Here is a 21,883-nt window from a genome sequence, read left to right as displayed (position 1 = left end):
TAAAGTAATCCCGAATTATAACTCGGGGTTTCGAGTATTTTAATTCGGTATTGAAAATAGAATTATTCCGTGAGTTTCGTCTTTGTATACTGAACCGTACACAATTATATGCAGCACTTCGTTTTAATTTTCAATGAAAACATTTATTGGCATAATTGAAAGTATTATTTTCAGTGGATTTATATTCACAATTGAATTGTTTTCTACGTTGCACTATATGAATTGCTTTTCAGACTGTGCGTTTGTGAAAGGTTTATTCCCATTCATTGTGAAGATCCAGAAGTGGAGGTGACAAATTGGGCGATCAATGCTGCGATAGAGTATATTGCTTTGAAAATCTGTAACAAAAATTTCACAGTTAGAATCCATTTGTGCCTCTCGAATGATTAAATCATATATCATCAAGAGGAAAACGAAGGAGTGAAAGGATGTAGAGGTACCTGCTTGAACAGATATTATGCCAAACCTAAATTTAATTAATGTTCATTCTCAGAGCTTCTATATACTTTTAGACAGCTTCAGAGCTTCATCGCAATTAGAAGCGATAAATAAATAATGATTTTTTTGCATTTCTAGTGTACAGGTTTTGTTTATTCCATACATTTGCATTTTTTTGCACTGAATATGTTTTTGCATATCTCTCAAATAAGACTCTGTGTAGGCAGAAATGTAAGTCATAAGTAAATTTATCTTTCGTCCTGTGCTGTTTTTTGGCTATTTTACTTCAAGTGGACTGCCTGAAATTATAGGGTTCTGTTTATGCCCATTTGAGTAGTCTTTCATCTGTATTCTGACTGACTGACTATCTGTGTGCTTTGATCAACGTAACAAACTCCCAGTTCCTGAACTATTATAAAGCAAGATATCGGTAGCAAAGTGAAGGTTGTTCAGAAGAAAACAGTTCTCGGCTAAGGATATTTTAATATGTTGTCTTTTATTAAGAGAGCCAGACGCCCGAGTATTGGTAAATAGCGCCTAACGGTCATTTGACTGGGCGTTATTATCGTAGATGACATTATTTTGAATTTGATTGTTTTTCACAAAATTATGTTAATGAACTAAAAATGTTTACGGAATATAAAGGCTAGTTACCAACACTAAAACACAAATGTAGAATAATATAGGAAACGTAACGAAACAACTTAAAACTTACAATTTCGTCGTAGCAGTTTCTATATAATGGCAACTTCAGTGGTAGAATCGGTTGAAGGTTGAAGCCCGTCTCGTCACTGGTATCACAGATTACAGAAATTACTCTGTAATCTATGCAAGATCGCGAGGCTTGCGCTCACACCCAGGCGCGTAAGCAGGGGGGGGTCTATTGGGGCTCTAGCCTCCCCCAAGGCTTTTGCAAAGGTCCCTCATTATCATTCGACACATAGAACTTTCAAGTATTGTTCGAGTAAAATAAGATTAGGCCAATAACATTATTTTATGAAGCTTACAAGTACAGCCATCATCTATTGAATGTCAAGGTAATTCGCAAGAATTTTGTTCGCGCTTTCATACAGTGATTCTTTCGGGGTGGGTGGTGGAAAATTCCCTATAGCCATCGGGGTGAATGAATTGGCATCCAAATATTCTTCACTTATCAAAAAAGTTTTTTCGCTGCAGTGCATTATTCCAGCCTGCAACGTTAAATAATCTTTCCGACAATGAAATAGAACAAGAAATATCTTGTATTGATGAACCAGACATTGACAAGGGTCATCTCTGCAGTGAATTAAAAAGATGGAAAAAATGGATCACTTCAACACCGAATGATCCCGAATCATGTCCTTTATCAGCACTTGAGAAATGTTGCAAAGATTTTTACCCAAATTTGAACATATTACTTCAAATATTTTGTGTAGGTAACAACAGCTGATGATGCACTGATTAGCTCTTATGCACTTGCACCCACGAGAGGGTCATTGATACAAAAATGGTTCTGACCAGATTTGCTAATGCTGGCTCAAGGCGCTTGTAGCTTATAATAACTAAAAACTAGTAATCTTTTTAATATTTGTTGTTTCTTTTTTATAGATTAATATTTACAAGAAATTAATGTTTTATTTTATTTAATAGCGAAAAACTAGTCAATTTTTAGATAATTTAAATTTTTTTTTTGTTCTTTTTATTTTTTTATAGTTATAAGAAATAAATGTTTTTGTTACATTTTCCTCTTTTAGTGGATTATAGATAAGCCTCCCCCAACACACCTTTCTGGGTACGCGCCTGCTCACACTAGGTGTCATAGATTACAGAAATTACTCTGTAAGGAGCTGTATGTGTGCATGAGCCATGAAGTAGCTCATTCGAATAAAACATGTTTTTTGTAGTTTGGGCGTTTTTTAACAGAGGGCGTTAATTGTCTCGAGTACCTCACTTGATTTCGGTAGCTTTTTCGAATTTTTGAGAATTGAATAAAATTCTACAGTGTTTATTGAAATTTATCATAAATAACTTATTATAAATAACTTACCCTCACGAGTAACAGAAAGTTTATCTCCAACAAGGACGTGCTCATTGAAATAGGCTTCTCCGCCATTTTCGAGAAAATGCTGAAGATTTGCTTATTTTCTTTATTCATATAATACCAAGGAAGTTGATTCAGTAGATATAGAGTTCTTTCGGACTGAAAGAAAAATACATTCATTTTAAATCTTCTTTCAAACATCATCTTCATTATTCTTCGAATCTTATGCGTGAATAAACTGAGGTTTTACGAGGATAGGGGGGGGGGTAGCTTTTATGGAAAAATTTAATGTTTTTATCAACCTTTTGTAACAAGATTCGTGGTCGACTCAAGTCACTTTCATTATCCCTGCCTGAAGTTTCTCAGAAACATGCTGCAAAGCTGTGAACACCATTGTCACAATGGCCTTATATACCCTAAGGGTAAGCGTGAGGCCTGAGTGCACACTGCAGTGTAGCGTTTGGCGAGGTGGAGCGTCCAGCGAAAGCCTCAAACACGTGTTGAAGAATGGAAGTGTCCTGAGTAAGGCCTTTAACAACGATGGATGCAGCGTTCTTGTTTGCGTTCAGCGGAGCGTGGAATCGAAGTTCAAGTCATTTTGTGTTTCAACAGCGTTGTGTTATGGGAGCACGATGTCGTTTGAAGAAATAATGCTGCACTCGTCGCAAAACGTGTGCTTACCCTAAGGCCTAAGTGCGGTGTGTTTTGTCCGTCCACATCTGAATGCTCAATTGGCGCGATGTGCTCATTCGGTTGTTTTGCTCAGATGTGTACGCGGCTAATGAGCATTCAGATGTGGACGGACAAAACACACCGCACCGAACGCGCTCATGTTGCGCGGAGCCGATCCGCAATTTGTCGGTCCATCAAAGAGAATTCGTGCTCAGTGTGGACGGGTTTAGTTGACATCTTTTCCTCGAACCGAACGCACACATTTGAATATGAATTTCTCGCAAGAAACATGTTTGAATTTAATAAAATAGTATGAAAATCGCCCAATTTTGCCGCCCTCACTTTGAATGTCGTGCAATAAAAAAGTACTGTTGAGGCTACGGCCTCGACTTCTTTGTAGATATAATTTTGAAGACCATCTAGTACGACGTCGTCTCTTCTTCTTTAGCAACTCGTACAGAATTATGAAAGAAGCACTAGCACAACCCAAGTTTTCCATCCTTAGAACATAGAATGATTCCTTTTTTTCTAAGTTTCCATCTTTTACGTTCGTAAGCACTGAACTGACACATCGGTTGGAGCGGCTCCGAACACATGCTCATGCTGTTCGTGCGTCGGTAAGAAAAATTGTCCGCATAAACGCTCATTCGGTGCGGCGTGCTCATTCGGCTATTTTGCTCAGATGTATACGCGCCTTAAAGATGAGCGAACTCAATTATTCGTCTTAATTATGTGAGACCTTATATATAGATACCAAGAATTGTTCCTCAGGATCTAGTGAATTGGACGCTCGCTAAAAATCTTGAGCCGCGTACATATCTGAGCAAAACAGCCGAATGAGCACATCGCGCCGAATGAGCATTCAGATGTGGACGGACAAAACACACCGCACCGAACGCGCTCATGTTGCGCGGAGCCGATCCGCAATTTGTCGGTCCATCAAAGAAAATCTGTGCTCAGTGTGGGCGGGTTCAGTTGACATCTTTGCCTCGAACCGAACGCACACATATAAATATAGATTTCTCGCAAGAAACGTGTATGAATTCAATAAAATAGTATGAAAACCGCCCAATTTTGCCGCCCTCACTCTGAATGTCGTGCAAAAAAAGTGTTGTTGAGGCTAAGGTCTCGACTTCCTTATAGATATAATCGTGAAGACCATCTAGTACGCCGTCGTCTCTTCTTCTTTAGCAACTTGTACAGAATTATGAAAGAGGCACTAGCACAACCCAAGTTTTCCATCCTTAGAACATAGAATACATAGAATGATTCCTTTTTTCTAAGTTTCCATCGTTTACGTTCGTAAGCACTCAACTGACACATCCGTTGGAGCGGCTCCGAACACATGATCATGCTGTTCGTGCGTCGGAAAGAAAAATTGTCCGCATAAACGCTCATTCGGTGCGGCGCGGCGTGCTCATTCGGCTATTTTGCTCAGATGTATACGCGCCTTTGGATGAGACCTTCAAAGTGACGAAGACATATTTTCGGTGGAACATTCTGTAGATACCTATCATTTGCAGAAAACAAGTTAGTGAATAATACCTACTTTTTGACCGTACCCATGACAATGCTAATGCATGGTGCTTTCAGACGAAAGCAAATAAATAATTTATTGAAATGACTTACTTCGTTCTTTAAATGTTGTCCCGATGATACATATAAGGAAGATGAAATGGTTCCAGCTAGCGTAAAACAAATGATTCCTAAATATTGATTGCTCATTTCGGATGAGTCGTTCTGCAATAAAAGGATATTAATTATATCAAACACATTAAACTGACTGTAAAATGATTAGAATTTTCCTCCTTTGTGAAGCATACATAGTGCTCTGAAACTATTAATGTACCTTGCAGAAGTTTGGTCTTGGTAGAGGAAGAGAGTGTGAGTTAAACTGTGTTGTTCGCTGCTTGCTAAGTTTGAGATACAATTTATAATCACATCCTGATATGAATATCAACAAGTGTTACGTTCTGAACTCGGTTCTGAATCAAACAAGCCAATTTGTCATCGTCGAGATCGCGACAGGGAGAAAGCTTCATCGAAGAAGAGTAGGTGCTGACCATGGTTTCGGTCTCATTTGACCTCATCAGAGCAGCACAACACCCAATCCGATTGAAAACGCTCAAAAGTGACGTATCCTAATTAGGTACTAGTAGTATCTGGTGAGAATTATCATAAGTATTATAAGTACCCCTCGAGATCTGATTGAATTCAATTCAATTTATTTCACCTTCCAATTGGACGAAACTATCTCTATAGAGTCATGCAGGTACTGCTTACTAGCGTAGGGACTCGGAGGACGGTACATACGAAAATTCCTGGGAAATGTAAAAGAAAATGGAAGGTATTAGGTGTTACGAGAGTTTGGTCCGCTTTAATGTCATTTTGTAGCTCCATATCTCAATAAATATTCATTATACGGTGTCCTAGTATATACCGATCGATAGATAATTTTGTTCTCTGCACATTGATGCTGATATTTTTTTTCCAAATTTAAATTTTTTCATCTTTTTTTCAGGTATAACTATATGATGTCGTTAAGCGATTTTCGGCCAATTTTTCTCTACAAATTCAAATTGAAGCAAAGCGCTGCCAAAACAGCCCAAAAAATTAACCAGGCATTTGGCAATGACAGTGTTAATGAACGCTCTGTTCGGCGTTGGTTTGTGAAATTTCGTTACGAAGATTTTAGCCTCGAAGTAGAGCCCCGAAGTGGTCGTCCTAAAGTCATCCAGGACGAGGATTTGAGGTTCCTGGTGGAGACCGATCTATCAAATACGGTGCGTGATTAAAACGTATTGGAAAGGTCAAAAAGCCCGAAAAGTGGGCGCCCCACGATTTGAACGATCGACAGAAATTGTCACGTTTTGAGGTCTGTTTTTCTTTTCTTTTGCGCAACCAAAACGAACCTTTTCGGAATGGGATCGTCACGTGTGATGAAAAGTGGATCATCTACGACAACAGGAGACGTTCAAAACAGCGGTTGCAAGAAGAGTTTTCTATAGAACCCTACCGAGCCGGACACGGTTATTCTTCGGCAAATCACTCCACTTCGTTTGATGAAACGGCCATGAAACAATTTTATGGAAAGATATTGTTGAGATAAATTCACCAGAGCAAAGTAAAACCAAATCCCTTACTCATTCAGAATTCTCGTCAACAATAAATATGTCAAATGCGATTTGTTTATTAGTCGACAATATTAGTGCTGGCGGTCAAAGTGTTGAATGACAAATCCCAGCAGCGTTCGACTTTGTGTGAACCAAATACTTTGCTATTGGAACCTATACTGTAAATAAGCATCTTTTAGGAATATGATATTTCTCTTCGTTTTAGTTAGTTCTGGTTTGATATTCATTGAGAGTATAGATCGACCTCCGTTATATCGATTGAATCGATATACGGATTGTTTAACAAAGTGCGTTTCATTGAAGAAAAACCAACCCAATTTCCAACAGATATAGTAAGGTGACCGCATCATGGATGTAGAGTATAAACGAATTCTGATTTGTTAAGTGCGTTTGGGAAGTGAATGAAGATCAACCTTACGCCCGGTTGTTCAGTCAAAGAGTAACAACAGTTGATACTCTTTGGTTCAGTTCAGGATTAAGCCGAGATTTGAGTTAATCCCGAATTAACCTGACAGAATTGAACGGAAATGTCAAAATTAATCTAGGCTCAACTTTAATCCCGAACTGAGCAACCAGGTCTTAGATTAATAGATGCGTTCACCTTACTATATTTCCATAGTTTTTCAATTATTTTATGGCCGCTTCAACAAACGAAAATTAATAATTTTATAAATAACATTATATTACACTACTTCAATGGCTAATTTAAAATTTAGACTCGTTCATGGAGAGACAAGTTGTGCAACAAACTGGCTCTCGAACAAACTTTTTTCTTTTTTGAAAAAAATCTCATCCTATAGTGCAAGTAGGTACTTCAAAATAATTGTATTTTATGAAACTTATGAAAGCATGCATACTACTGTGTAATATAACATTTTTTCCTTATAGTTGGGGAGCCGACGATGCTAAATCGGTATTTACTCGAGCGTCGTGGAGACCTAGTGGATTTTGAAGATCAAAAGGTAGAAAGAAAAAAGGTTCCGTGATGTATGCACTTTCAGCGTCTGCAGATTTTCTAAGATGTAAAAAAAATCGTCAGGTATACATACTCGAGCGTGTCAGATTAAGATACTGTATATGCCTTACGTGTCTCTGATAATAAATTCATGTTGATCTGACAGCGATAGGAGCTGGCCGTAAGTTGAAAATGGTAAAAAAACTTTTTTTCGAGCGTGTCAGATTTTTAGAGGATATGTTAATTGGACCAGAAGGAAGCTACTTTTCAAGAAACTGACAATTCGGACGTGAAGCAAGTTCACAGCAGTCCTTTAAAAATGCAAAAAACAATCGTTAAGTACTTGTTCATACTCGAGCGTGTCAGATTTTCATGCAGATGGGGTGTTGCAGACGTGATGACCCATTAATCTGATACTAATCCTGGGGGGTTTTCTTAATGCGACAGTTTGAAGATCATAACAAGGCATTTTTTTTAAATATCCCCCTTCCTGTATCTAAAATCGTTTCTGTGTTTATCTTGGGAGTTGTTGATAATAAAATTCGTTACAACTTTTGTCTGAAGCAATTTTACATACTCTCAACCGTTTTCGTGTTAGAGGGTGGTAAGGACGAGGAGCTTATAGTCACACATGCGAAAGGCCAAGGTCAATATAGAAACCCAGTAATGTACATTCATCGCCATATCATATCTCGAAAACGTTCAAACGTAGAAAAGATTGCTTCGGACAAAATAAGTAGAAAATGTTATGCCCCACAACTTTATAATGAATGCGAAAACCATATTAAAGCCCAGGAGAGGACATAAGTCAAAAAAACTCATTTTGGTGACCTTCATCATGGCCAATTTTTATTGTTTCGGCTTGCTGAAACTATCAGATTATATTTTTTCCGTTATTCTTGAATCATTAGCTTAAATACATGAAAAAAGCCATCGCGCTCGAGATTGTACACATGACTTTTTTTTGCAAGTTTGGCGCCCTATCACACATTTTCGTCACGCTTAAATTGTCAGATTAAGAGACATGTAGGTAATCAACCACAGATATCCTAATCTGACACGCTCGACTATGTACAATTATAGTATTTTTTACTATTCTGACAGGCTGTCCTAGAGAATTCCCCCTATATAAATAAATAAATAAAATAAATAAGGCCTTTATTCCTTTTACAGAAATCTCAAGGGGAAGTTCACCCAAAGGTGTTCTACCACTTAACCCTTGTTTTTACATGAATAAAAAATTATGTGTGCAATCCATCCCGAATAATAATAATAAACACAAGAAGAATAATAGAGCAAAAAATAAAACAGAAAAAAAAAATATATTATTCATTTTCTTGCCTTCTCGGAGACTGAAAAGTGTTATACCGAACCACTGAGCAAGTATTCTCTGATTTTATTCTTGAATCTACTATCTTTAAGTTGTTTAAAGTCGTAAGGAATCTCATTATACAATTTATAGATGTTGTATCTAAAACTTCTCTGAAAGGTTGAGGTTCGATGGTGAGGGCATGTAAGTAAGCCTCTATGTCTAATGTTAACATTGTGGACATCAGTTCTGTACTGCAACCTATTGAAGAGATAAGGTGGTATTTTATTCACAATTATTTTATGGAATGTACAAAGCGCATGAAAGTTAAAACGAAGTCTCATAGGAAGCCAACTCAACTCAACTAACTTATGGAATACATGATCAAATTTTCTAATTCCGAAAATAAACCTTATACAGGTCTAATTTTTGGTAGAGGTACTCTACAGGGTCCAAGGTATCTCTCCTTATATTAATCTGAAGCTCGATTAAATCCGGAATTTCCCTCTTGGGCTCTCCAACTATTAGGCCCATATCCAAGTTATAGCTTTTCACAAATTCTCCTGAAATGTTGTGATATATCCATGTAGTAGATGAAAGAATGGAGTGATAAGCTGATGTGTAATGCAGTTGTGAGTGACTAAGTTGAAATATTTAGAAGAAATTACCTATCGTATTCTACACTTGTTTTCATTAAATCGTGAAAAAATATGATATAAAAAAACGTTGAGAAATTCCTAAGAAGGTGTGAAGAGTTATTTGTATAAAGTGGTTCAACATAAATACCCACCGTGAAGAATTCAAGAAGTAAAGATCCTCCTAATATGACACCACCCACAGAAAAAGCAATCATAGGAACGTAAATTATTTCGGCTGCCTTATGGCTCATTCTGCAAATAAGTTATTTTTTTAAATTTGGAAATTCATAATATTCAATAAATCATCATTATCTTTTTCTTCATCTGATTTATGAACTAACAATGTAACAAATTGTAATCAACGTCACAAATGATCAACATTCATTACAGATTTTGATGAGATAGGTATAGTATGTCCATCGCAAGGTGCGATATGTTTTCAGTTAACATATTTGAGTGTTTATTTCAGGCCCCTTATACGATGCCTAGGCAAAAGGCAATGTAAAGAATGCCTGGGCCTTCTTGGCAATGTATGAAATAATACGAATGCGTTTGTCCATTTCATACTTTATCTAGGTGTCGCAGGCTTATCATAATATCAGTCTTATTATAATACGCCTAGGCTTTTTCAATATGACTAGGCGAATTGTAAAACTAACAAAGTAAATGAAAATCGGACAATATGACTGATTATTTAAGACGTGTTATAATACGCCTGACGCTTCTTAGTCTTATTGTTATTGTACGTGATGTTTTTAGATTTTGAATGTATAAAATACGTCGTATTATAATACGACTGGCAGTGTACCAGGCAAATCATAGAAATCCCTTATAGACAAAAAAATAAAGAATTATAGGTTTTGATTATTTATTACAACATGGTCCACCCTTATCACATTTGCTTGTATATTTAAATTTCATATGGGATTTGATTTGGTTTCCGAGAACACTCTTTGAGTCCCGGTCCTTCGAATTTTGGAAATAATCTTAAAGCTTCCCTTGAGGAAATTACCCTATTCTCTGGAATATTAATCACTTCATTACTGTGGCAATATCATCTCTCGAAACCATCGGTTTAACAGTCCATGGATGGTACCAATTTGGTGAACGTCTTTGAAGATTTTTACTATGGTTCCTAAGATATTTTTGGAATCCAGAGGTCCTCTATCTAGGAACTTCTATTGCTACGGTTTGACCTATTTCGAGAAGTTTCAATTTCTTATTACTCACGTTCAGCATTTTTTCTGCAGTCTATTTTGGTCCATTATATTACACTATTACTACTCTGTTTTTTGGTCATTATCACTATTTCTTCATTTTTGCATAGATTGCACAATTAGCATGACAAGCCGTCAGTCCTTTTACCATACGATGAGTATAATCAATCAGAATCCAAAGTATTCGCGCGTTTTTGAATTTTGATAATAATAAGCCTAATGAGCAGCAGGCGTATTATAATACGCCTCAAATTGTCAGTCAAACTGTGAAATCCTGGATTATTGCTGTGATATTGCAATATGCCTAGTCGTATTGAAAAATCCTAGGCGTATTATAAAATGACTGATTTCTCAATAAGACTTCGACATAGGCATTATATAGAATGCCTGCTAGTCTGCTGGGAAAATGTTTTAAATGAAATGATTCAAGTGTGAATTCATTATCTTATCTGAATGGGTATGTAGTACCTATTATATTTTGTGATATGTAATTGAAATTATTTTATGATTGAAAGATTAATTTTTTTTTATTTTCATTTCCTCTTGAACATCAGAGACACTCGTTGATCGGCCTGCCATTTAGGCTGAATTCGCAACAAACGAATGCGTCCTTCAAATCGTCAAAGTCTTTCCTCTTTAATACGATTTTACCTAAACACAGTGCCTGCTAGACGTTTGGTATTCTATAGAATGCCTAGGTAATGTATGAAATGAATAATATTTCATATATTGCCTGAACTTTTCAGGCATTCTATGCAATTACTAGGCATTGTAAGAATGCCGGATTAAACACATTGCCGGTAACAGCATAACTTAGGATTAGCCTGCAAAACCTAGGTTTATTTTAGTCGACTGACTAAAGTTCGACAAAATCTTTATTTGTGCCAGTAAATTTCTTTTTTAGTCGGTTGATGTGCGTATTATCCGAAACGAAACTGCTAAAAATGTATTAGATTGACACGCTGGGGGTGAGGCAGAGACAGAGTTGTCTCTGGGGTGAGGTCTCTCCTCTTGAATGGTCGGATGTGAGACTTCCAACGCAAGCGGCAATGATTTTGAATTAACTTCAAAAGGTCTTTGGACAAGCTATATCGTAAAAAAAAGTATCCGTTTCTTTCTCGAAATTCAATTATCAAGACCAATTAAATTATTTCTCGTAAGACTCTCAAGCTGAGTCAACAGTAATTAAAATTGAAAAATTTTAATATCTCTCTAGAAGAACGATGAGAAATACGAGTTATCCGGGGTTTTTGTTTCTCTTCATTGTATAACACATAGTATTTTAACAAACTCTTTATGTTTAAATTTATATATTATGTCGAAAAATATAATTTATTGCAAAACATAGTTTTGATTTATCTCTTCTCGCATAGTAGATTTTTGATTATATTACATTATGTACATCACATTTTGCAGTTAGAACTTTTCTTGTTAGCAAGGCAGTATAACTCTAACCATATCAGAGGAATGAAAAATAGCATTAAATGCTATTTGGCATAATTAGTTGGGGTTATGTTACATAACGCCCATTAAATTGCAAATCAAACATTTAGGGCCGTGTGCACCGACTTATTTAAGGCGAGATTATCAGTAGTAATATCCCTAGGACATTGATAATAGACGAGATAATTTTATGAAAATCGAAAGCTCGCTTACAGCTTGAGAAATTTGTCAGAAAATTATGAGGCATTTGACAATGTCCGAGGGATATTCGACGGAAAATTCTTTGAGAAAAAAATTTATAACTCAACACAACAAAACATTTATTTATTTATTGAAAGTACCTACAGTTAGTGAAAGTGCAATTATTAAAATTCAACTCAACATTAGATTCGTTGCTGTTCTTTACTATAGAAGATCTATCACCACGCATATTATTTATGATCTTGTTGTGGTGTTCTTTATAGAGATTTAAGTATGGTTTTAAAGAATTTTGATTGCTTTGACCAGTAATTTTCAGCAATTGTTGTTCTTCTACACCACTCTTAGCGAATTCGCTAACAGCAGTTGATCTATTCGAGTGATTTGTTATTTTTTTGTCCTTTACATTCAAGCCAATTGCCTCCGCAGCAGATTTAGTCCATCCATTTATAGTATTTCTTCCAACAGGTACATTATCGTACCATTTGTCAGTTTCATTTTTCCAGAGTGGATTTGGTTTTAAGAACAGTCTTGATGAGGTAATATTGTCGCCTCGTTTTGATATTATTTTATGAAAAAGACGTACAGGGTAGCTTTGTTTTTCACTATTGGAAACCAACCTTTTACAACTTGTACAGCTTTTAGAACCACCTTTAGATGTATTCAATGCGAATGCGATTTGTTGGAGAGTTATCGTTATTTTTCTCGATTTGAAAAAACAGACAAGCATTTGCCTCTCCTCCTCGCCAGGCCAATTCTACAGAAGCAATATGGTAAAATTTTCGCATAAGACCCTCAGGAGTATTTTCATCCCATAGCAATATTATTTTTTTAATTTCAGACAAATTTAACGAAAGTGAACTGGACTTACGTTTACTTTGATCAGCTTGTAGTTTCTTCCTGATTGCATCGCGAGCATCTCGGTCTAGTTTGAATACTATATTTTTAAATGGGTCACCGGTCACCGGTCAATCATAATATTATAGTCATAATAGTACTTTTCTTGCAAAAGTTTGCACGAAACGTTCCACATTGTCTTAACCGTTGCTTCTTTAAATTCGGTCCCGTCTTTCTCTCTCATATTGACCGCCCAATCTTTAAGTATCAACGACAATTCTTCTAAGCTGCCATGTTCATTCAATTTATATTTTCGTTCGCAGCAAAATTCTGTAAATATTCCCCAAATATATTTATGACTGTAGGTTGTATTTCTGGGAATTTTTTCTTCGATTAGCTCATTTATACTTTAAACATCCGCATTGCCAAAACGTGACATTTTGTCACGTTGTCATAGTAATTTTCAGTGTAATGTTGAAATGATTGGGTGAAATTGTTTCACATGATACAAAATGCAAAATTTGAATGGTTTTTAGAATTGTCAAAAAATGTTCGTTAATACTTGATTATTTCTCTGATTTCCAGAACCGTTACCGTAGCAATCACCGATTTGACGTTAATCCTATCTTAAATAAGTCGGTGTACTCGAATTTCAATGTGTTATTTTCTTTGTTCAGTTTTTTTTTGTTGAATTTTTGAAATCAGTTTACACCTAAAGAAGTAAGATTTTTATGAATATTTTGGACCCCTCAGCATTTCTATCTGATAAATGGACTGCGAATTTCCGGCACAGTTGTTGACGTGAAATAAAAATCCCAAAATAAATATAGAAAAGTATAAATATTTTCAAAAATTAAAATACCTATAAACATGTTTAACCAGAGCAAGACATCTTCGAAGCTACAGACTACAATAAATTTGTCCATGGCCGCATCGACCCGTAATTGCCCGCTGATAATCAGAATTTCCAGAGAACAATAAGACGCAGAAGAAATTGTAGGTTTAAAGCGAGTGTTATTTTTTATTGTGACACAAAATCTCCCTTTTTTTAAGTATATGCTACATATTTTCAATTAAGATTTTTCGAATGTTTTGTCTATGAAGACGATTGGTGCAAATTTTCATTAATTCAATTACTAACAGATTTGGATCCGAAGAATATTTTAGTTTAAAGATATATTTCTATCGGACTATGAATGTACTCACCTGATGGCAAGAATATGTAACATAATGCATACTTTCAATTTTGCTTTGATAGAGCGTTGATAAAGTCCTGATGAGACACGTTCACTCGGCTGAATACTTGATGAACAAATCCCTGCAACAGCCTGATTCATGAAAATAAGCAGCAATACAGCATTGTACCCGAAATACGACATGGCAATAGAAAGAGCACAAAGCACCAAAGCCACTGGGAAATTTGACATATGAATTACAAATAGAATTCTTTCAGAGTATTCAGGAAAATTTTCACGTAGCCATACGGCTAAATAGGTTCTGGTGTTGAAATATTCGGGAGATAAAGTGAATCCAAATGCAGCAATCAATGCTAATCCATAATCCACAAGTACGATAAACTTTAAGAAAAAAACTGTCCAGCGAACTTCTCTGTATTTTTCAGCTCCGATAATTTTCTCGTTCACTGGGCATCTTAATAATTGGAAAACATCAGAGAATGACATTATTTCTTTGTACTTGAGCAAAACGGTCCATAAATTAATCAGCACCTGAAAAAATTCTTTGTAGTAAAGAAGAAATACCAGAAGTATGTAAAACTACCACAGACTATGGACTTATGATTGGCGAATTGTATTGATGAATGCTTATTGACACCTCTGTTTGCCGAGAAAATTCACTCAATCACCTGCTTTTGAATCATCCATAAGGAATGAGCCTCGTTTAGATGTGAGCCAATTGAGGTGTAACCGGGAAGGATGCGTTTTATAGCCTTTCCTCTCAAATAATAAATTTCCAACTAATATGCGTGTTCGACGTTGTCAGTTTAATTTAGGTTAGATTGTTAAAATGTTGAGAAATTTGGACATTTCAGAGCTTGAGGGGAAATTTTTTTCATGTCATTCAATTTTATGATATTGGAAACTATATGTTGTGCATAATCTGTATATTCTAGACGAAGCTCCTGATGATGCCTTCATAGGGCGAAACATGTAGAGCAGATTGTGAAAGAATGAAAATCCATTTACGTACTAGGAATTTCCTTGTACATCTCAAATGTCAACCTCACCTACTCGCGGTGCACCCTGTTCTTACGAACGAGGCTCTGGCTACCGAATATAAGTGGCATAACTCTGTTTCCCACAATTACCTAGCCTAAACATTGGCTTGAGCAGGAAATGGCTCTCTGCGTTGCGTTAAGTCTTAGACCTTGTCGTCTCAGGATACCTCTGCCACAAGAAAATCTAGTCGAAACCGCAACCAAAGTTGCACTGACAGCGTTACCAGTGCAGCTTTAAAACACCCTCTAACGCAGCTCCTACAAAAAGATGGATCAGTCGAACAGGACAAAATTTGTATCCGGAGGTAAAATACACTCCCATTCGGATCTCCGGGGGAGGGTGCCTGAGCGAGTGAATCATAGTACAACCACCAATGAAAAGCAAATAGATTTTGCAGCATGGAACGTCAGAACCCTGCTGGACAACCCCAAGGCCGACCGACCAGAGAGGCGTACCGCCTCTGCAACTGCAACGAACATCCATTGCAATAGTTGCCTTAAGCCAGACACGGTTTTCGGACGAAAGTAGCTTGGTAGAACAAGCGTATACCTTTTTCTGGAAAGGCTTGTCGGAAGGCGAAATCAGACAACATGGCGTGTAGACTTTGCCATTAGAAACGACCTGGCCGCCAAACTAACCGTTCAATGACCCTACACTTTACTGCTCTGACAACTTAAAGGACCCTTTCTACGTAAGACTCGTTGCTACATTAAGTAAAATCCAAAAACGGGAACGAATTATTCTCTTTGGTTACTTCAACGCCAGAGTGGGTAGATGTCAAGACTCTGTACTGTGGCCAGGAATAATAGGGAAACATGGCACAGACAGCTGCAGTTCGAACGGAGAGCATCTACTGGCTCTTTGTGCAGAGTACAATCAGTGTATAACGAACACCTATTTTATTACGAGACCCATTTCAAGGGGGACCTGGTGCCACCCGCGCTCATGGTATTGGCATACTCTCGACTATGTAATCGTGAGAAGAAAAGATCTCAAAGTCTGGTCACTAAATCCATAGCAGATCTGGAGTGCTGGACTGATCATAGGCTCGTAATCTCGGAATGAAGATCTCATTGCTCCCAAAATACCAACGCAAGCCAAAGTTACTAAGAGAGCGCCTTCAAATCTCCAAACTACAAAACCCTTCTACAAAGAAAGATTCACAGCTGCCGTCAAAGATAGCCTAACACCACCGGATTATAACGACGACATTGAGAGTCATTGGCTCCGCTTCAAGACATCTCTTACAAATACAGAAAAAAAAATACTGGGCACAGAACGCTCCCGAAAATCCCCAGACTGGTTCGCCGACAGCAAAACTCATATCGCACCCCTTTTGGAGGCAAAACACAAAGCAATGGAAACAGCAATTAACAAGCCTGGAGATGTTGGAGCCCAAAAAAGTCTCATAAACATAAAACGCGAGGTCCGTCAAGAAATAAGAAAAAAATCAAGGATAGCTGGTAGAATGAAAAATCTAGGAAAATACAAGCTTACGGCGATAACCATAACTACAGGTGTTTTTTCGAAGCTATTAAAACTGTTTATGGTCCAAGGTCCAAGCAGAAAAGCTAACTTTCCTATAGGACATGCTCTTGGAGCTATCCTAACTGATGATAGAAAAATTCTCAATAGATGGAAGGAGCATTACTTACAGGTCTTAAATCAAAATAACGACTCAGATTTATCCATTTTAAACCGGCTACCCGCGTATAGTCCGATGACATCGCTTGATGACGAAATCTCAATGTCGAGAATCATAAGTGCGATAAAAAATATGAAAAATGATAATTCACCTGGTCTAGACGACGTTCCATCGGATATCTTCGAAACCCTGGATGAAGACATTGTCAATAGTCTCCTAACACTAATCCGCAAGATCTGGGAACAAGGAGATGTGCCACAAGACTTCAGAGACGCTTTAGTTATCAACCTCTATAAGAACAAGGGCGATACGTCAATTTGCAACAATTACAGGGGCATAACATGGCTTAGTGTGGCCGATAAAATTCTCTCGAAGATTATGGCTAATCGTCTGATTCCACTCTTAGAACAGCTATTAAGTACCTCAATCCCAGTGCAGCTTTCGACCAAATCGAGGTAAGGTGGACCTAATTTTCACACTGCAACAGCTACAAGAGAAGGCCCGTGAACAACAATCAAGGATCTATACAGCCTACATCGATTTAAGTACGGCCTTCGATTCGGTGAATCGGAGAGCGCTATGGAAAATTATGGGACGCCTGGAGTACCCGAAAAAGTCTTAGCAGCGTGTAAATCCTTCATACCAACAACACCGCTAGAATACCGCATAATGGTTCTACAATCGACCATTTCTCAACCAACTCTGGAATAAGACAAGGCTGCGTGTTAGCGCCTTTACTGTTCAATATTTTCGACATAGATGTCTCGATAATTGATGACATGAGTATACCTGTAAGAGGTGTTGCAATAAGATTCAGATTTGATGGAGGCCTATTTAACCTGAAGCGCCTCAGAACAAGAACCCGTAGAAAATTTATTTACTTGGATAAATTTTCTTTAATTATAACCTGTCAGCACGCTTTCCGAATCAGAAGATCAACGGAGTCCGCAGCGCGACCCCCCGATTACCAGACCGGTAATCGGGGGGGTCGTAGGTTCGAATCCTGCTCTGGGTGGTACTTTTTTCAGAATTCAATTCCTGTCTGCACGCCGCTAAAACCTTCATTTCTATAAATATTTTCGTCCCACTGAAGTTTCCTCAAGTTCTCTGGTAGTTTCTTCGGTATCAGGCCTGTAGATGAAATGACAATAGGGATGGTCTTGATATCATTCAGCTTCCAGTAAGTTTTTCAGTGTGTCTATCTAGAAAATTGTTATTATTTGGAATCGCCACGTCGATGAATAATGCTCTGTCCTCATCCTTATTGAGCAATATGAGGTCTGGTCTGTTGTTAGTTATTTTCCGGTCTGTAAGAACCGTGCGATCCCAGTAGAGCTTGTGATGTTCATTTCCAATACAGCATCCGTATGGTAACTTTTGCAATAAAAAACCTTTTTCGAACTCAGAAGTTTTTGTTTTAATGCCAATTCTTGGTGAAGACTCTTGGCAACAGCATCATGTGTATTTTTGTACTCCGAGCCTGCAAATTTCTGGCATCCCGCGTTGATGTGCTGGATAGTTTCATGTGTCGGACAGCCATAACGACAGCTATCGTCCGCCACTTAGGCATCCTCTGCGATATATTTCATGTAGTTCTTTGTTGGAATCACCTGATCCTGGATGGCGAGCATGAAGTCCTCTATCTCAGGAAACAACCTTCCGAAAGTCAATCAGTAGTTCGATGCACATATGTCGACTTAATCATGGTTGACGTCGTTCTGGTGCCTTCTATGCAAAGGTTGGCCAATCAGTTTCTGCATTTTACTTTCTGCCGAGTGCTCGACGGTTTCCGAGTGGTCCTGTTGTAGCTTTAACGTTGTAGGACTATCAGCAACACAAACAACTCGATGGAGTTCTGATGAAGCAGCCTTGTTCAGGAAATATTTTCCTTCAATTTCCTGGGACATACGGTTAAACAAATCAACAATTCCTCTACCTCCAAGATGTCGTGGCAGCTCTGTCCGTTCTATTGAGCTTTTGGGGTGATTTTTATTGTGTTTAGTCGGCATCGTCCTTATTTTTCCCTGTAAGGCTGCTAAATCGGTGGTGGTCCAAGAGATGATACCGATTGAGTAGCTCAGCGCTCATTATCCTTCTCAATCTTCGGGTGTACTCCTTAGTTAATTCTTTCTTCATCTGGCTCTGATTGATTTTCCTTGTTTGATTTATGCCTAGATACTTGTATGTGTCTCCTTCCATTAATGCTTCAATTTCTGCACCTTCCTTGAGTTTGAACGTACCATCTTCTATTTTCCCTCTCGTTATGTTCAGCAGTCGACATTTTTCTAATCCAATGGTTGTGAATTCGGTTTGAAATGCACGATGTGATTAATTTGTACATCGTTGGAAGACATGCGATTGGTCGGTACTTGGATGAGTCTTCTGTATTCCTTTGGTCTTTAGGTAACAGGTATGTTGTGCGATGTGTAAAGAATACTGGCATTCTTTCAAGATTTTCAATGACATTATTATTATTATTATAGGTATTCCTTATACCTTATCTTAGACTATTGGTCTACTCTCTACTCGACCAAACTACTAGACTAGTCTTAGGTTACGTCCGCATGGAAAGGCGGCTTGCTTAGCGCCTAGAGCACTACGAATATTTGCAAATGTGTTTGTCCAGAAGAACATTTGATCCACTTCTCAGTAAAGTTTAAGGAAAATCAACTACCTTTTTAAGATAACTGGGCTTTGCGCGAGGCAAGCCTCCTATCTGTGCGGACATAGCCTTAACAACGCTTTATTGACGAAATGGCGAACAATTATATCTAAAGACGCTGGTGTCGGATTATTTAAAAAAATACTTAGAAATAGCCAAGAAATACAAGGATCTTTCGCGTACTGTATAAATAGTTCAATCCCTTAATCGAGAGATTAAATAATTGCAAATTATCCGCTTTTTAGCCTATGCAGTAAGTATTATCTGCATTTTGGTAGTGATACGTGATACGTCATTGTGGTATGAGGATGAAGTTAGCTACTAGTGCATATTTTGTTCAATATTCTCAAAATTTGAATTCACTTGATAGCCAATATAAACCAGCGAAGATGGATATTTAGTATATAGGTAATTGATAAAAATTAGGCAGCATCACTCACGAAAATTTCAATTCCACCGAAAGAGCCATGTCTCAATAAAATTGCCTTATCGAATGTTGTAATCATGCGATAAATCGTGAGGCATAATGCGAAAGAAAACTGACATGTAACATAGCATATCACCAGCAAAATAATCTTGAATTTCATTGGTTCCAAGGTTATATAGAGTAACAGTATTAATGGATCCAGGCTGTCTCGTTTGAAACCTGAAATTAAAAGATTATAAGACAACAATAGTTACATTGAACTTGAACTGAAATAATTTTCAGTGAGCTTCTAACACTGCGGATTAATTTTCGAACTGGTCCTGTACGATACTAGTATCTGGTGAGACCGGTAGAGGAATCATGCAGGTTGCCAACATTATCCCTCGTAATAATAAATAGTTTTACATGGCAGAACTAACAAGTCAAAAGTTAGTTCAAAAATATGGCGTTGCCAATGTTGCCATATTATCATCGAAGGTTGGTTCTGGTGGAAGTTTAGATATGAAATTTGACTGAGAATCGCAATAATACGAGGCTGGTATGGTAAGTCCGAAAATTTTTGGACTACCTACTAAGTAGCACAAAAAAGTATCCGTTTTAAGTTTCATCCAAAATGTTGGTCAAATGTTCGAATCACTTTATTATATTATCTACTGTATAGAAGCGGATGGAGCTTAATTCGAACTTTTGATTCGAATAATTTCATACTTAGTATTATTAGGCTATCAGAAGAGATAATTTGTTTTCTTGCAAAAATGCTGAACTGAAAAACTTGATTTACAGATAACTGTAAAATAGAAATTCAAAGTTCTTCGAAATGAGGTATCATTTCAATCTTCTTTAACTATTCAAATCCATCGTGATGTAGCGTCCTCTCATAGACTGCTGTATTTTTGAGTACTTAAAATATGTAGTCCTACCAACATCAATGTATTATATTGTGTTCCAAAAAATTTTTGCTACCCTTTATAACGTGCGTTCAAAAAAATTCGTCGTCAAGTAGGTTATGGAATTTTTAATGTCCATATTTCATCTAAACATTGTCTACACGTAATTCTTCGCTTCTGCTATACTATTTTTCAGCTGAACCGTCAAGTTAGAAGGATGGACCTAACCTAGCACATAGTAAAGGATTGAAGAAGAAGAAGACGTTATGAAATAGGAGAAAGCATCATGCCTTCTTATAGATAAATTGAATTTTGATAAATTGTCCAATATGTATTTTCGTGTAATGCAATTCTTTAGTTCAGTCATGCAAACGCTTTGCTTTTGTCATTTTCTCTATATGTTCTCACACTTGTTGCTGTGTGTTCTTGATGTTTAATTTTGTGTTTTTATGATATAAGACCATACCATGTAAACTATTGCCACAAGCTAAATAAATAAATAGTCAGGGATTTTTAGTTACGACCAAATCAATTCAATATTTATAGAGAATTAATAAGCATATTGAGATTCTTACTGTGCTTTATTCATATTATAGTTTGGGAGCCGACGATGCTAAATCGGGATTTACTCGAGCGTCGTGTAGACCTAGTGGATTTTGAAGATTAGATGCTAGATGATATATGCATTTTCAGCGGTGGGGAAAGCGTCTGCAGGGTCTCAAAGATCTAAAAGAAAAATCGTCAGGGTTACATACTCGAGCGTGTCAGATTAAGATACTGTATATGCCCTAAGTGTCTCTGATAATGAATTCATTCTTATCTGACAGTTTACGCGGTGGGACTAGCCGTACGAAAGAGTTGAAAATGGTAAAAAAAAAAATTACAGCGTGTCAGATTTTTGGAGGATATGTTAATTGGACCCTAAGAAAGCTACTTTTCAAGGGACTGACAATTTGGACGTGACGGAAGGTCACAGCAGTCCTTTGAAAATGTAAAAAAAAAATCGTTACTTGTACATACTCGAGCGTATCAGATTTTCATACAGATGGTTAATCTCGGTGTTGTAGACATATTGACCCATTAATCTGACACTAATCAGGGGGGGTGTTTCTTAATCTGATACTTTGAAGATGTTGAAAATTCTTTTTTTTTAATATTTCCCGC

General features: G+C 37.2%; 1 protein-coding gene across 1 annotated transcript; it reads right to left on the bottom strand.

Moving 5' to 3' along the window:
* Positions 1-127: 127 nt before the first annotated feature.
* LOC123314078 lies at positions 128-20,209 on the bottom strand. The gene is made up of 7 exons (XM_044899191.1): positions 20,164-20,209; positions 19,846-20,051; positions 14,068-14,588; positions 9,319-9,418; positions 4,760-4,870; positions 2,465-2,617; positions 128-338 (listed from the first exon to the last, which is right to left on the bottom strand). Exons 1-7 carry the CDS (start codon positions 20,207-20,209, stop codon positions 264-266), a joined length of 1,212 nt encoding a protein of 403 aa, XP_044755126.1. The 3' UTR covers positions 128-263.
* Positions 20,210-21,883: the final 1,674 nt, after the last annotated feature.

The sequence above is a fragment of the Coccinella septempunctata genome, chromosome 5 (genome assembly GCF_907165205.1).
Source record: "Coccinella septempunctata chromosome 5, icCocSept1.1, whole genome shotgun sequence".
Classification (NCBI taxonomy): Eukaryota; Metazoa; Arthropoda; class Insecta; order Coleoptera; family Coccinellidae; genus Coccinella; species Coccinella septempunctata.
The sequence above is the reverse complement of the archived record's forward strand: the minus strand, read 5'-3'. Positions and strand labels throughout refer to the sequence as shown.

What these genes read in the sequence shown, in the direction of transcription:
- LOC123314078 (XM_044899191.1), bottom strand. Translation starts at nt 20,209, where the DNA reads ATGTTGGCAACCTGCATGATTCCTCTACCGGTCTCACCAGATACTA. An exon ending in ACCGGTCTCACCAGATACTA is followed by an intron (nt 20,052 to 20,163) that starts GTATCGTACAGG and finishes TTTTAATTTCAG; the next exon opens with GTTTCAAACGAGACAGCCTG. An exon ending in TTACATATTCTTGCCATCAG is followed by an intron (nt 9,419 to 14,067) that starts GTGAGTACATTC and finishes ACTTATTTGCAG; the next exon opens with AATGAGCCATAAGGCAGCCG.